Consider the following 15,341-nt stretch of genomic DNA (forward strand, 5'->3'; position numbering starts at 1 on the left):
TTCAATGTTTTTCATTTTATTTCTATTTATACTAATATTTTCTTTGTAGATGACAAGAACGTAGTGAAGCTTGAGAGATTGATTGGTGAAGAGTTTTCAGATTACATCAATGCATCATACATCACAGTAAGTCACTCTACAAAAAAAACTACAAGAAAATCTAATCATTCTATCTTGCTCCATCGTGTTAGTAATAAGTATTATTTCAGTGCTTAAAAGCACTGTATATATGCTGCATATGATTATTATTCAAAGATTATTATCACTATTATTGTTATTTTGTTGTTGTTTTTTTCCCATTTTTGTTATTATTGTAATTATTATTTGATTCAGTCCTTGGAAAATGGAAAATTCCCAGGTACAAATGATTATCTTTACTTACAAAAAATTATTTTTCCGTTTTCTGAATATGATCATAACAATTTGTATTGTCCATATGTCAGACGTCAATCTGAATTAGCTATGGCAATATTCACTCATGTTTTTGACATTGATAATGGAATTAGAGTCACATAAAAGTAAATAAATAAATGATGATCAGAGAATTTTTACATTTCTGATCTTAAATTTTGTATACTTAATTGGTTGTCATACTTTCAGCCCAGCCTGTAAAAGGCCAAAAGCCTTTGTTGCCTTCCTGCCATAATCTTTGTATTATTCATATATTTTCTTTTTTATCATTCAATGTGTTCTTTTAACACTAATTAGAAGTACATCGTAAACAAAAAAGAAATGAATGAAATTTGTTTCTTGCAGGGTTATCAACGTAAAAATATGTACATAGCAACACAGGGTCCCCTTCCAAACACGATATCCGACTTCTGGCGTATGATATGGGAAAGCCAAACAGCGACGATAGTTATGCTTACAGAAATGAGCCAGAAAGGACATGTGAGTAGTACAAAGAATTTGGTATGGTGATGATTTAGAGGCATGAGTGAATAGGTTTAGATATTAAAAATGATAACAATAATGAAAATGATTATCATGGTGATGATGATGATGTTGGTGATGATGATGATGGTGGTGATGATGATGATGGTGATGATGATGATGTTGATGGTGATGATGATGATTATGATGATGATTATGATGATGATGGTAGTTGTGATGATGATGATGATGATGATGATGGTGATGTTGGTGTTGGTGATTATGTGTTGAATATCATATTGATATTTAAACATGGTTTTTGCACCCGATTTAATTCTTTGTGAATCACCGCCTGGTCTGTAGTCTTGATACCAAACCGATAGTTAAATCTCAATTAATCCTTTACTAGTCTGCAGGCACAGACCCTGACTAAACTTTACCAATGAATGGGTCTTGACAGACCACTTTCCTGCGGCAAAGAGTTCACGCAGCAAACTAATCTTAAATACGTCCTATCTTCCTGCAGGAAATGTGTGCCCAGTACTGGCCTCTGGAGATGGATGAAACAGAAGAACACGGGAACATCTCGGTCACCCTGGTATCAGAATCAGACGAGGATGACGCCTTCACCATTAGAGATATAGAGATATCTCATGCAAAGGTAGGAAAATTTATCTTTCTCTCACGATACACAGCACTTCCATCCTGGAGCATTTCAGTCATGTTTGTGATCTACTCCCAAAGCAATAACAAGTCACCCCAGATAAATTTTGAGATTTTCATTGAGTTTTATAAAGCACATCCTAGGCTTCAAAATGATATATAACTTGTCAAAAATTGATTTGATCGAGAATAGTTCACACAAGAGCTTGAATGAATGTTTAGGAAATTCAGAGAGATAGGAGAACCGATGTTTTTTTTTAAATTACAGACTTGCATATTCATATTAGTTTGGTTTAATCATGAATAATTAAGATTCAGTCTTTGAGCACATGCTCTGGATCAATAAAAGAGCATGTTTGTTTGTTGAGAGGAAATCTTTTATATTTGACCTTATACTCAAATCTTTGTGAAACACCCCCCAGGCCAGTGGGGTGTGTCACCAAGATTTAAGTATGACTTAGAATCGCACTTAAGTGCCTAGCTGCGCGTGGTACGAAAGGCATGACCGCATCAGATCATGCCAAGAGGACGCGCACTACAGCCTATTGATCAATAAGATTGCGCGTTGCATATCATATACGTGTCGGCATTTAAGTGTGACTTAAGTCATACTTAAATCTTTGTGAAACACCCCCAGGCAAGGTGCACTACCAATTTTATCTTAATACTGTAGGGTCCAACCATCACTTGGTCTAATATCTACTCAATCTAGTCTAACTATCATTCAGTCTAATTCCAAGATGATCTAAATTTCCACTCTGTCTAATAAAAATTTGGTTTATATTAATCATAGGAAGAGATGTTAGACCAAGGGGATATCCCAAAAAATAAATGCAAGTTTATAAAATTTGTAACACAAAAATGATAAATGTGCTAAATGGTGATTTGAATGAATGGTTAGTTTACAAAGCAGAATTAGGCAAACTAGGATTTGATCACGTGTAAACTTAAATTAGACAAAACTTTGTGTAGACTAAGTAGCACTTTACCATTGTCAGTTTCATTATAATCATGTTATCTTCATCAATCATCATATTTGGTATATATATATGTGTATCACGATGCTGATCACATCTCTGTGGAACAAGGTTTATCCCTTTGTTTCCTCCTGTTGAATGGATATATAGATCATGCAGAACATCTACGGTAACGTAGACACTCGGAACGAAGAGTCTGCAGAGGGCGCCGAGGGTGCCGAAACCGACTCCCAAAGCGCTATCTACGGAAATGTCGACGAATCTGCCCCGCCAACTCCAGTAAGATAACGATATGAAAAACGGCACTCAATACTCCAGAATGTCTTGGTGTATTATTAAAAGCAATCAAATCATTTAAACCAGCAAATTAAAAATATAACCAAGCAGACATTAGAGTGATGAATATAGCTTTATAATCCTCTGGGGCAAGTTTATGCACATGTATGTTCACTTTTGTCTTTTGCTCCTTTAGAAATGACTAAATGCTTTTATGGGAATCATATGTGTATCAAAGTGATTTTCAAAATTTATCTCTGCGCAAATTCTCATATTAGCCTAACCCATGCATATCTGTTGTACTGAATGGTATACTATGAGGGTGGTTGTGTTATTTCTTCTGTGTACCGTGTACATGTACTGTACTATGATGAAGGGGACTTGTTAGTTTATGTTGTACTGACTGGCTTGATTCCAATATTTGATGTCAAAATGGAACCGATCTAAGTAGGATACACATACATTGGTTCCAATAAGATTGATAATAAGTAATTGATGTCCATTTAATTATCTAATTAGACTGAAAAGAAAATATTAAACATACATGTTAATCCTGGGCTTTATGCAATCAACACAAAAGAGTAAAAATGGCGAAATGAAAGCAGTCAAATACATACTACTCCTCACTGATGTGACATAATATATCCTGGTGCATGATCAATGTTCTTCCCTTCTGTGGTGTGGTGATTAAAGAGGAAAAAATTGCACTTTTTTCCTTTGAAAAGAGCACTTCTGATGGTGAACTTGTTTGAACAATCAATTGAAAAACACCAAAAACATTGAAAAGTACTCCAAAATGTTGAGCGTGCACAGAGTTCCACACTTGTTTCTCTTGCGTGTGCACGTTGTTCCTTAAATGTTGGTATTGCCCCATATTCTCAAGGAGAACTTTTCCTGTTGCTTCAAGTTTGTGTGTGCGGCAGCATTCAACATTCTCTATCCAGTTTTTTTTTATATATATTGATGGTTCAAACAAGTGTATAGTTGTGGATACCCATATCATATCAGTTTTTAAACTTTTTTTAAGAAAAAAAGTCATTGAAAGAAAAAAAAGGGGGGAAAAGGGGGAACTACTTTGTTGTTGTGTGTGTGTGTTCAAAATTTATTTACATAATTCAGTTTTAGATAATTCTACTCAAGAAGGCTTTTTAGATTCATCCTTTTAAAAAAAATCCATATTAGAATATCACTATGTATTCAACATCATCATGACCATTCAAGCTCTCCCATGTCTATTCTGAGTTAGCAGGCCTACATGTAGCTTTAATAGTATGGCGCTTTCAATAAATATCTTGCAATCATTGATTAGAAAATATGATTTGCCCGGAATCAGCAAGCATTTACCGAACAATTGATGCAAAGTAAAGAAAATCAGATTCAGACTAAACATCTTTGTTGTCAATGTTCGTGATCATGGTTCAGATAGTAAAATTATCTAAGAGAGTAATTTACAAAAAATAAAAAACTACATGTAATAAAATACATGTAGTACTGTAATACTACATGTATACTGCATGTAGTAACTGCGCAATACAAGAGGACATATTATTTTTATTATTATTATTATGTTATTATTATTATTATTATTATACTGTATCATGATCAGGACATTGAAATACACAATTTTAAGACCAGAAAAATTCCACCATATTTATCTAAAATGTCCACTATTAAAACCCTCCTTGACATCTCCACTTTGATATAACATTTGGCAATGCAACAATTATGTCAGGGAAAAATAACCCTGTGCAATGTAATTGATATAAATGATTTTAATGTGTGGACACAGTCCCAGACATGCATTTTGAGATGATTAATAACTAGGAATTCCTTAGCATTACAATGACTTTCCTTCTTCTAATGTATATAAAGAGCACTCTGTATTGGATTATTTGAATAATTCCCCACTATTTGAAAAGAACTAGATCCTATGAAACAATTTTCTAGCCCATAGGTTAATTAACTTTTATTGATCTAGTAATTTTTTCATATCGGGACAAATTTGTTTATTTTAATATCTAACCTGTTATTTACATGTAAAAAAATATTTAGGTGATTTATAAGTTCTCTTGCCATGTATTTTGGACTTTGCACTTAAGTTGCCTCTGTAAGATGTAGAATTAGTTCAACTGACAACTGAATATGCCTGAGAATTTCCCACATAGTTGTTGCAAAGATAAAGGTGTATTGTATGCAATGTGTATTTGGTAATACATGTACTACACTCCCACCAACCCACACATCCCACACACATGCACATACATGTATTCTTTCCCTTTCCACTCCTAAAAAATATGTACCACACTGAAACTGACATGTATATGTACATGTTTGGAGATGCGTGCATTATAGAAAATTTGATGGGATCTGATAGGGTTGTAAATAAGTTTTATCATTTTCTATGTGCATAAGAAATTGATAGAAATTCATACATGTAGCAAAAGTCAACAAGCAAATGACCATTTTAATATCATGTACAATTTTTTATTATATTTTTTAATACTTTTCTTATGTTTGGTTTTCTTTTCTTTTTGTTTCATTCAATTTTGTGCTTTAATTTTTTTCTGTTATACATGTTTTGTTTGTGTTGTTTAGTATTCTCTCTTATTTTCTTTTTTTGTGCCGTTTTGTTTTTGGATTTGTGTTTTGTACTGTCTTCTCATTGCAGTGGATTCCATCGCCAAACAAAAAATGATACATTTCAAATCAATATTTATGTTATTCCATCCACTCTTCATTTCTCGCTGCTTTCTTTTCCTCTTTACAATTATTCTTACAAGCAAATTAGTAAAGGTTTTCCCAAGTTTCTCCTAAATAGAATTATCTCTAACTATTTTGCTACATATAGGCCTACATGTACTTCACTTAAGCAATTTTTTTTAGTCCTCATTAGTAGTATTTTTTAAATTGAAAAAAGCATTTTTCTATTCTTATAAAAATTATTAAATAATGTTCAGTTATTATTCAGTTTACCTTGTCAAAAAACGGATGCCGCATAATCCCATTTTTAAAAAGCTTGCAATAGCAGCTTTTTCGCATTTCCCGATGCTTCTTTCCATGATAAAGTGTGAGGATTGGTGCCGCTTGCAGGGTGGCCCCAACAGGATAGATGCTAAAATGACTTTTGGCAAGGTTCCTTATCTTACAGTCACAATTGCTAAACCGTCTCCAGGCTGACGAAAGTTTACCAATGATATACTGTCAGCTGTTTGGAGCCGAGTTTCAAAACTCTTGTATAATGTAGCTCCAGTGTTTGATTTCCACTTCATGCGTTTATCCTGCAAAACAAAAATTAAAAGAAAACAGTCAAAAGCATTTGAAATCAAAATTAAATTAAAAAATGCAAGCAAAAAAATGAGAATATTGCAAATATTAGATGTTACATGTATATAAAAGAGAATGAAACCTTTAATAAGAACAAGTTAGCTTGTGTGAAAACAGAAAAATCTAAGAATAAGATAATCAAATTTTGAGAAAAATTGACCAAATAATGAGAAAGTTACAAGCTTTTAAATGTTTAGATGAATATGATTAGGGAATCCTCCAATTGGCAATGCAATCAAAATATATGATTTCACACAATACCCCCAATTACATTTTCTTGTATTTTACTTTGAATTGTCAAATTCAAATGTTCATATTTTTCTTTCCAGTTGTTCTGAAACCATCATTGATTCTAGTAGATTCTATTCTTTTAATTTTATGTTTTCACACAAACTGACTTGTTTGAAAGGTTTTGTTCTTCTTTAACTTAAACTTAGAGGTCTTGTAATGGTAGCCAAACCATGAACATGTATATTTTACTGATATTTTACTGAAAATAAAGGTTAAGTCCATCAAATGTAATAATAATATTGGCATATTTACCCAGGGTAGCCACTTCAGTTCCGAAAACTGTTCTCCCAGCGGGCCCTGCTATTATTAATTTAATCAATTATGCAAATACAATTTGTGAAAGCAATTTCTACATGATGATGATTGTATATTTATGTAAACGACCTGTTCTGCCTCTAAGTTTCAGTTTTCCAGAATAGAGAGTATTAGTTGATAGTTTTGCCATACAAGATTGTGTTGTATTTGGTTAGGTATGATAAAACGATAATGGTTTAGGATTTGAAAATTAAACCCAACTCAGATACATTTACAACACATTTGTTGGCTAAAGTAGAAACCCATTTGATAAGTCTAATTAAGGCCTCGCCAGTGAAGGATTAGCTGTTTCTCTATTTTGCATGATATATTCATCAAGAGAAATATATATCTATCATGATTTTTTTCTTGATATACATGTGAAAAAGAAGCTTTTTAAAATTGACTTAGACATGTATATCACAGAAGTATTAAGATCATTATACTTTACAATGTTATATCATTAAAAGTCAACAAGGTGTGTGTAACTTTTGAATTTAGGTACATTTTTATCAATATGCTAATGATTGCATTTTCTCTCATAATGAGAGGGGTCTTAAGAGTCAGGAAAATCCTGCAGTCTTTGTATCACTCTCACAAAATATTATTTTCACCTTCATAGTGAAAAAAAAATATGTCTATCAGTCAGTACTTAGGCTTCACGCCCACGGTACACTCTTTTGTGGGCTTATGAGAAAGTAAAAACAAAGAAATATATGGTGTACCGTGAAGCCTATATACTGATTCATTTTTTGCCATGGAAACCGAAAGTAGTTAGTGCCTATCATCTTTCTACGTTACCTTTCAACAGATGAAAGACATACGCAAGATCCGGCAGTACCACTTCCGAGGCTGGCCGGAGGTGGGTGTCCCGGAATCCGGGGCCGACCTGATGCACCTGGTCAACCAGTCGCACCTCCATCAGAAGGAGGCGGGTCCTGGTCCCATCGTGGTACACTGCAGTGCGGGAGCGGGGAGGACGGGCGTCTTCATCGCCCTCAACATCCTGATGAGCCGGATGGAGGAGGAGAGTATGATCGATGTCTTCCAGACTGTCCGAGGCCTCAGGCAACAGCGCCCTCACATGGTTCAAGACTTGGTAAGAAGACCCTATTGGGACAAACTTATTGATAGAAAAAAAATATGGATGGAGCTTGTTTTATAATGCAGCACCTTGAAGCTATCGGAAAAGTACTGCATGACACAACCGTATATGGGGCCAAAGTAAAGTGTAAAATCCAAACGCATATGGAGGAGAGATAAAAATCCAGATTCTGTGTACAATTGACCTTTTAGAGTACTTTTCATGGCCTTCAAATAGCACATTTTAGCTCTATCCAGCTGTTTGATATTGATGGGCAAAATGCACCAAAACAGATACACAGTATATATGAGTGTCATTCTTGACAAATCAGAGCACTGGAATTAAAACATGAGCATTGATTTCAGATGATGAAATTGCTTTACGGACCAAAATACAAGGGCTAAAATAGGGTACTTGTAAATGACCATAGAAACAAAAAATTCTTGTAGGTAATAACAGTAACAGCAGTCCAATAATGTGTTTTTTCAAATACAAATTCTGTTTAATGGACCCTTTGAAACCAAATTGAAATCTCTCAGCAGAAATTGTAATAACTGGCAACTACATGTATAATTCATACAATGCCACATGATAGATATTTTAAAGTATAAGTTTTGACTTACATGTACATGTAAGTCCTAGTATTTACCTCCTTTATCTTGTATTCTTCTTGATAAATGGATACAATCTATCAGTTCATTATCCATAAACGAAACATTAACTGTAATCATTTTTATCTTTGTTTATATCCTTTTTACTCTAATACTATTTCTTTCTTTGTTTCTCTTTCAATTCTACTTGGTCATCCTATTGCTTTATCTATCCCGTCTCTCTCATCTCTCCCCCTCCCCCCCCCTCCCTTGCTCTCTCTCTATCTTTCCCTCTCTCTTCTCCCCTTTCATCCTCTCAAATTACAGGCCCAGTTCAAGTTCTGCTACTCGGCAATGGTGGAGTACCTGGAGAGCCAGAGCACTGAATACCAGAACTTTGTAGCTCGTGTCTAGCGCAGAATAATCAATAACTCGTAGGGGACTTGTGCAAAGTGTATAAAGTCATATCCAGGTCACAACTCTGGCTGAGGAGCTGGAATAGTGCAAATAATGCACAGGAGTGTGTACATTCAGGTCCAAATAATGAGCAATGCTGAGAAGCAGACATGCAAACCGTTCCCTGTTTAGAGTATTTGTTCCTCTTTTTTGCTATGAATATGCCATATTTTTTTGTACGATTTTTAATATTTTTTTAAATTTCCAATCATGGAGTGTGTATTATACACAGTGAGTGACGCTAGCGCCGATCCAACGGTCCCAGACCAGTAAAAAGTCACTGTCGGGCCAGTAACTTGTTGCATGAAAAGAACAAGTAAAATCTTGCCTACGAGCACATGTTTATAAGGGTGAATTATCAAGTTTTTAGAGTCATTTCATATGTTTATTCACCGATCTCACAAAAATAGGCCAGCGATTTTTACGTTCAGACAAATTTTTAGAAATACTCATCTTTTTTTAGAAAAAATACTCTTTTTTTTGTGAAAAAAAAATGGCAGGTCTGGAGAAGAGAAATGGATATACCATAACAAGGTCCGCAGGATTGTGTGCGATGTACCGCGGTGCAGAGGCAAGCACAGAGTTCACTATTTTGGTTCCTGAATGCACAAATGAAAGTACCTCAGCCACATGTAATACCGAAACAGACTTGTTACTTTCTTTAGCATTTATCTACATCATGATGAAATATTTAGACCTCATGTGCAGAGTTGCATGAGAAGTCCATGGCTTGGATATTTTGGAAGACATTGATGGATGAATGGTGGATTGCGGTACGGAGGGAATACATGTATGTGATAGGCAATCATCTAATAGCACCTGACTTAGGTTTTATGTGAGAAACGTTTTACACTTGTTGTAAATAATGAAAAACAAGATTCTGTAATTTGAATACAGAGCACAAAATGACATGATTTAACTTATTTCATGAAGTGTTTTCTGAACGAGGACGGCAGATCGTAAAGATGAATTGAACTTTTCTTCCAAATAAAATGTGATGAATATAAAATGTTGCCAATTTGGGTGATTTAGAGATCCTTATGTACCGCATATGTTGAAAGATGACAGTAATAATAATGGAGGGAGATGATGGGCTTGTGATTGTTGATGCTATGTCAGCATGTGATATGTATAATAAACTATTAATGCAACTATGAGTAGTTTTGAGTATGCACATTCCACGAAAGTCACAATCACCTTTCTCACGAACAACTATTCATCAATCTACTTAAATATTCTACATGTGTATACAATAAGATTTGATTACTAATGATTGAATTGATATTAATGTCAAATGTACTATTAATCCATAGTGTACTGATATATTCCATTTGTAGTACTGAAATTTATTCGAAATATAGTTCCTTTCTACTCAACTTTGAAATGCAAGAAGTGTGTTTTTGTGCATAGATTACAAGAAATGTTCATATTTGTTAGTAAATCAAGGGCAAAAGTATCACTTCTCTTTTATGAATGATAAGCAGTAATCTAAGATTGTCAGTGTTATATTATGATAAGTTGGTTCTTGGTATTACTATCTTATTATAATACAAGGTTTTGGAAAACAGCTACATGTATGACTTGTTTCCCTTAAAATCAACGTACTTCCAGATGAAATATTATTTTTTTATAAATGGATTGAGATTGACAACTTTTGAAATGTAGAGAGTACATGTATAATTTCTTTGTGTTTTTGCAGGAATATGTTATTAATGCTTACGTGATGCCAATGCACAGGTTAATTATCATGCATATAATGAATGTCCATGAGTGCAATGGACAGAATACTTCACGAGGTGAAAGATGAAATGTTCCATCGAACCAAGAGTAGCCAAATTAAATGGATCTTTCATTTCATCTTTCACCTCACCGAATGAAGTATTCTGTCCATTGCACAAATGAAAAGAACATTCATTACTTGGTTTTACATGACACATAACAGTAGATTCTTTTTCGTAGGAAATCTATCAATTTCAATGCAAAAATATAATCATGCAGTGCGAGCTTGGTCTGTTTATTGTCGCGTACATGAGGTGCATACAACATATGCGCTGCATGCAAACACTAGTGGTTTACTTGTGGTGCCTGTAGTATAAAGTCTCGATGTGCGCGTGCAATGGACAAAATCTTATGGATCCAAAATTGCACGGTTGATGACGTCATTGTAAATGGGCTGAATGAGCGATATCAAACAACCAATCAAATGACAGGGATCTCTCTAGGTGTCGTATAAAACGGTATGAATGTGTGGGGACATTACCTGAAGTTCATTACTGTTTGAATCTGTCTTTTAGGTTATTTTTCTCTTCTTTTTTATTTTCTTTTGGTCTTTTCTATCTCCTAATTTCCTTATCCATTCCGTATGATGCTAGACCATTCCATACTCAAGGCATTCCCAGACATTCTCTATGTTTCGTTCGTTATGCTCCATTCATAGCTTCACGCTCCATGTATCAAAAATCTACCCTTAGTACATCCTTTTAAAGCAGACCAAAAATGATTTGAAACAGGGTGGTTCAGTGGTAGCATGCCTGCCTCATGAATAGGAGGTTGTGGGTTCAAACTTCAGCTGAGTCATTACTCTTCTACTTTTGATCCATATTTATGTATGGAATAGAGAGCTCTATTGCTTCAGATTTTTTTAAGTTCCCAGTTATACTATACCAGTATAACAGTGCGTTAATTCCCTTTTAATCAAATTATTGATGAATTCATTAATTTCCTTTTATTTGGTTTTAGATTTTGTGTTAGTGTAGGATTATGTATCACTAAGTACTATATTCAAGACATGTTGTGAATATGTAATATATTCATAACACTATTCATGAATTGGCAAAAAGCAATATGTTTTTAATAGTAATGGAGATTGCATAATATGGAAAAAAAAAGGAAATTTCACCATAATAATAATAATATACAACATTTATAAAGCGCTTTATACATAAGTTTCAAAGCGCTAAGAAAGAAGGGGAGAAAAGAATACAAGATATTTCAGTAAATTAAGAACAACAAAGGAACTGAAAGTGAAAATACCATTACGAAAATTTGATTATTGATTATGCGTACAAGTAAAGAGATAATCGGCGAATACCATACTGATATACATTGAAGAGAACTTCCAAAATAACAGTATTTTTTTTTCTTTCTATTAAAAGGTAAAACAGTTTTGCAGTACTGAAAACGACCAATATTTTGCATTTTGAAATGTGAGGAAGAAATTTTAATGCTTGAATTTGTAATAAATTGTACCCTTTTTATGTCAGTAAGTGATTCTCTGTTAATGATATGTTGTTTTTTCTTTCCCTGTGTTTAGTAGATATATTGTACAAATATTTGATCTCACATATTACAATGTTATAAACCATTCTATTGTATCGGTTCATTTTGAAATAAGAGAATATATTGTGTATGATATTTGTACTGTATTTGTATGTACGCATTCTATCCTTCCATGTTAAATTAATGATATTTCATTGTTTGTACATATATAAAGATTACAATATGCAAAATGATATCTCTTACTGTTTTACAAATAAAACATTTTACCATTAGGTGCATTCTTTTATACACATAACAGGGGTGCATTTATGAAATAAAATGATATTTTTTATATCTTGCAATTTTTCGGCGTATGTACTGTAATTGTAGGTATTTATAGTTATCTGTACATGTTTTGTATTGTAGAGATTTAGACTATTATATTTGTTATTTAATTATCTCTCTCATCTCATAGATCATGTCATGTGATCAAAAGATTTTCGCTTGCACTTTGAATTCTCCCATCCTCAATTTCTATACCCATTTCTTGTAGTTAAGATGGTGTGGTATTCAAACCACCTTTGATTTTATTTAACCTCTCTCTAGCCCATCTTGGATATCTTTCACTTGTAAATTGTAGCACATTAAAACAGTTCAAAACAGTGTCATTTGAAGAAGTATTGCATTCTAGAACGTACCCTGTTTTGTGTTGTATATGTGAGATTAATTCATTGTTTTCCCCAAATTTTTCATCAACTTTTTGGGCTATCAAAAAATTAAAATGTGTTAAAAAATTGATCCTGTTTTGACGTCGTATTTTTGCAACAACATTGTATTTATAAAGGGGAGCCTTGTTATTAGTACTCAAATGCATTCTGAATGTTTTGACAAGTATGATAATTAAAGAATAATGATGAACTATTCTTGTATTTTATTATCTAAATTTATTATATTTACATACATCATTACATAATTTCACATGTACTTCCAATCAACTCTGTGACTTTATTAATCACTTTTTGTTCCAAAGTATTGAAAGTATTTCAGTCATTATATATGTACATAGATTTATAAAAGTATAAATTTTGCTGAAGAGGCTTTTTATATTAATTTTCATAATAATGGTATTGCTATAGTATGTCAACATAATATTTTGGATATTTCTCACAATTACTTTTTTAAACTTCCTACTCTTAATGAAAAGATAAAAAACTGTTAAATTAATTGCAAAATAAAAGGTAGGGATTAACCCTATGATAAATCTACTGGGTTTCTAAGTTTGGAAAGCTCATGAATATTTTGACACTTATATTTTGCTTGCAATAAGATTTATATTTCAGATTTGATTTTTAACAATAAAATATGGATTTTTATAATAATGAGAAGTAAGAAATGTACTTTATAAATTCAATCGAAGTTTTTTTTTCTGATACACTACAAAAAATCAGTAATTTTCATTTCTCTGACTAAATCAAAGCCTCATCTGTATTAATGAAATACAGATAATGTTCAAATCATTTATGTTATTTTTAAATCATATGGACTTTAATATTACAAAAATCTCCTTGATCACAAGACATATTCTTCTTATATATTTTGGAGTATTTTTTTTTGTTCGCATAAACTTGACTAGACAAACGACGATGTAACATCCTAACTTTCTGCCTAGATGGGTTGGTCTTCATGTTTTTTTATCACGTTGGCATCTGTTAGATTGCTTTTCAGATCAAAGTCGCACATTCATTAAACAAAACAAATAATTTCTTTACTTCAAAACCCTTGTCATGCATTTTAATTTAGGGATGAATTCATTTGTACTCCTTCTTTTGCTTGTCAATTATAAGATACAAATAATATTTTTTTAATACATAATTGTGCATTTTTTTGGCAGTTCCGTAAAAGGGCTTGAATTTGTGTATTATGGATTATTATTTTCAAATCTGTCTGTTGGCATTTTGACGACTATGATTTTAAAGTAGATTCTCCTTGTTATAAGATCTTCCTCTTTTTCCTGAATTGCTAAACTATATTTACCGGAACCTCTTCTCATGAAGGATACATTTATCTTGTTTTTCTTTGGCAGCATACCTTTACAATATTTCTGTTCATATTTCTATTTTTTCTGCTTTTCCTGTAGAAATTAGTCAAGTATTAATATACTATGCAGCTGAATTGGAGCTACTCTGACATATGAACTAAACCTACCCCCCCCCCCCATCCCCATTTAAGTGCCAGATTTGTCATTGAATGATTACAAATTAAACTTATTAAGTGTAATATGTGTGACAATTTTTAAAAAACAATTGAAGTAGTTACTGAATAATTTTGAAAATATGCGGACAGGTTTGTGAGAAAGTTATCAACAATCACTGATATTATTGGGGGTTCTTTGTTGCATATATGCATTATGTTCAAATGTATTAATATACAAGCAAAAGAAATGACTACTACATTGGTTGCTGTTTTCCAGTAAGTTGCAGGTGCGATATTAATGTAATGATAAGGTACAAATTCTTTATTTGTTATTAAAGTTAAAGTGGGTGCAAAAACAAATTATATTATTATTATTTTTTTTCTCATAAATCAGCTGTATTTGAATTATAAATTTCTTGTACCCATTTTACTCAGATCGAGACACCAGTCTCAATAGTAATGTTTTTGTGATTGTAAATTCCTGTGTCTAACACAGTCTGTTTAGTATCTCTGATGTTTTCTAATGAGCTGTCATGACCATTGTGAAAACTATATGTATGTCTTTTCGGAAATTGGATGAACCATGGGGGGGGGGCCACTTCCATTCACGAGTGGATACCATGCGTGACCATGGGGGTCTCGAAAAGCACCCGAAACACGTAATTTCCATATTCTGAAAATGCACCCCTTAACAAGTATTGGCGTGTGAAACCCTACCCTTAACAAGTATTGGAAACAAAAACGATACTCTTGGCAAATATTCCCTGAAATGAACCCCTGAACAAGTACAGGAATGTTTTATTGTTACGGGTCCTTCGGTCGTCGGCTTTACCTTATTTGGTTTAGTGCCACCCCACCTTCTATACACCTCGCGCAAATAGGACTCTAAACACGTAGTGTTGGGGCAAAAAGGACATCCTTTATAAAACATTAATTTTGTTTTATCATGCCCGCAAATTCGACCCTAAAGACATAATTTTCCTAGCGAAATAGATACCCTTTTTTCATTATTTTTGTGTTGTTGACACCCTTATCACGTTACGTACGTAACGTGCCCTATCG

General features: G+C 33.2%; 1 protein-coding gene across 6 annotated transcripts in view; it reads left to right on the forward strand.

Annotated features, from left to right (window-relative positions):
• The window catches only part of LOC121423725 (receptor-type tyrosine-protein phosphatase delta-like), a 103,727-nt gene extending 90,244 nt beyond the window's left edge, over positions 1–13,483 (forward strand). For 5 of the 6 annotated variants that reach the window (XM_041619162.1, XM_041619161.1, XM_041619164.1 and 2 more), the window contains exons 31-36: positions 50–126; positions 757–891; positions 1,400–1,534; positions 2,664–2,792; positions 7,510–7,797; positions 8,700–13,483. In XM_041619162.1, the coding sequence (XP_041475096.1) occupies positions 50–126; positions 757–891; positions 1,400–1,534; positions 2,664–2,792; positions 7,510–7,797; positions 8,700–8,786 (851 nt within the window). In that variant the 3' untranslated portion in view covers positions 8,787–13,483. The remainder of the gene's footprint in view (positions 1–49; positions 127–756; positions 892–1,399; positions 1,535–2,663; positions 2,793–7,509; positions 7,798–8,699) is intronic. The other variant, XM_041619167.1, reaches the window with a different exon arrangement.
• Positions 13,484–15,341: the final 1,858 nt, after the last annotated feature.

This window comes from Lytechinus variegatus, chromosome 11 (assembly GCF_018143015.1).
Source record: "Lytechinus variegatus isolate NC3 chromosome 11, Lvar_3.0, whole genome shotgun sequence".
Lineage (NCBI taxonomy): Eukaryota > Metazoa > Echinodermata > Echinoidea > Temnopleuroida > Toxopneustidae > Lytechinus > Lytechinus variegatus.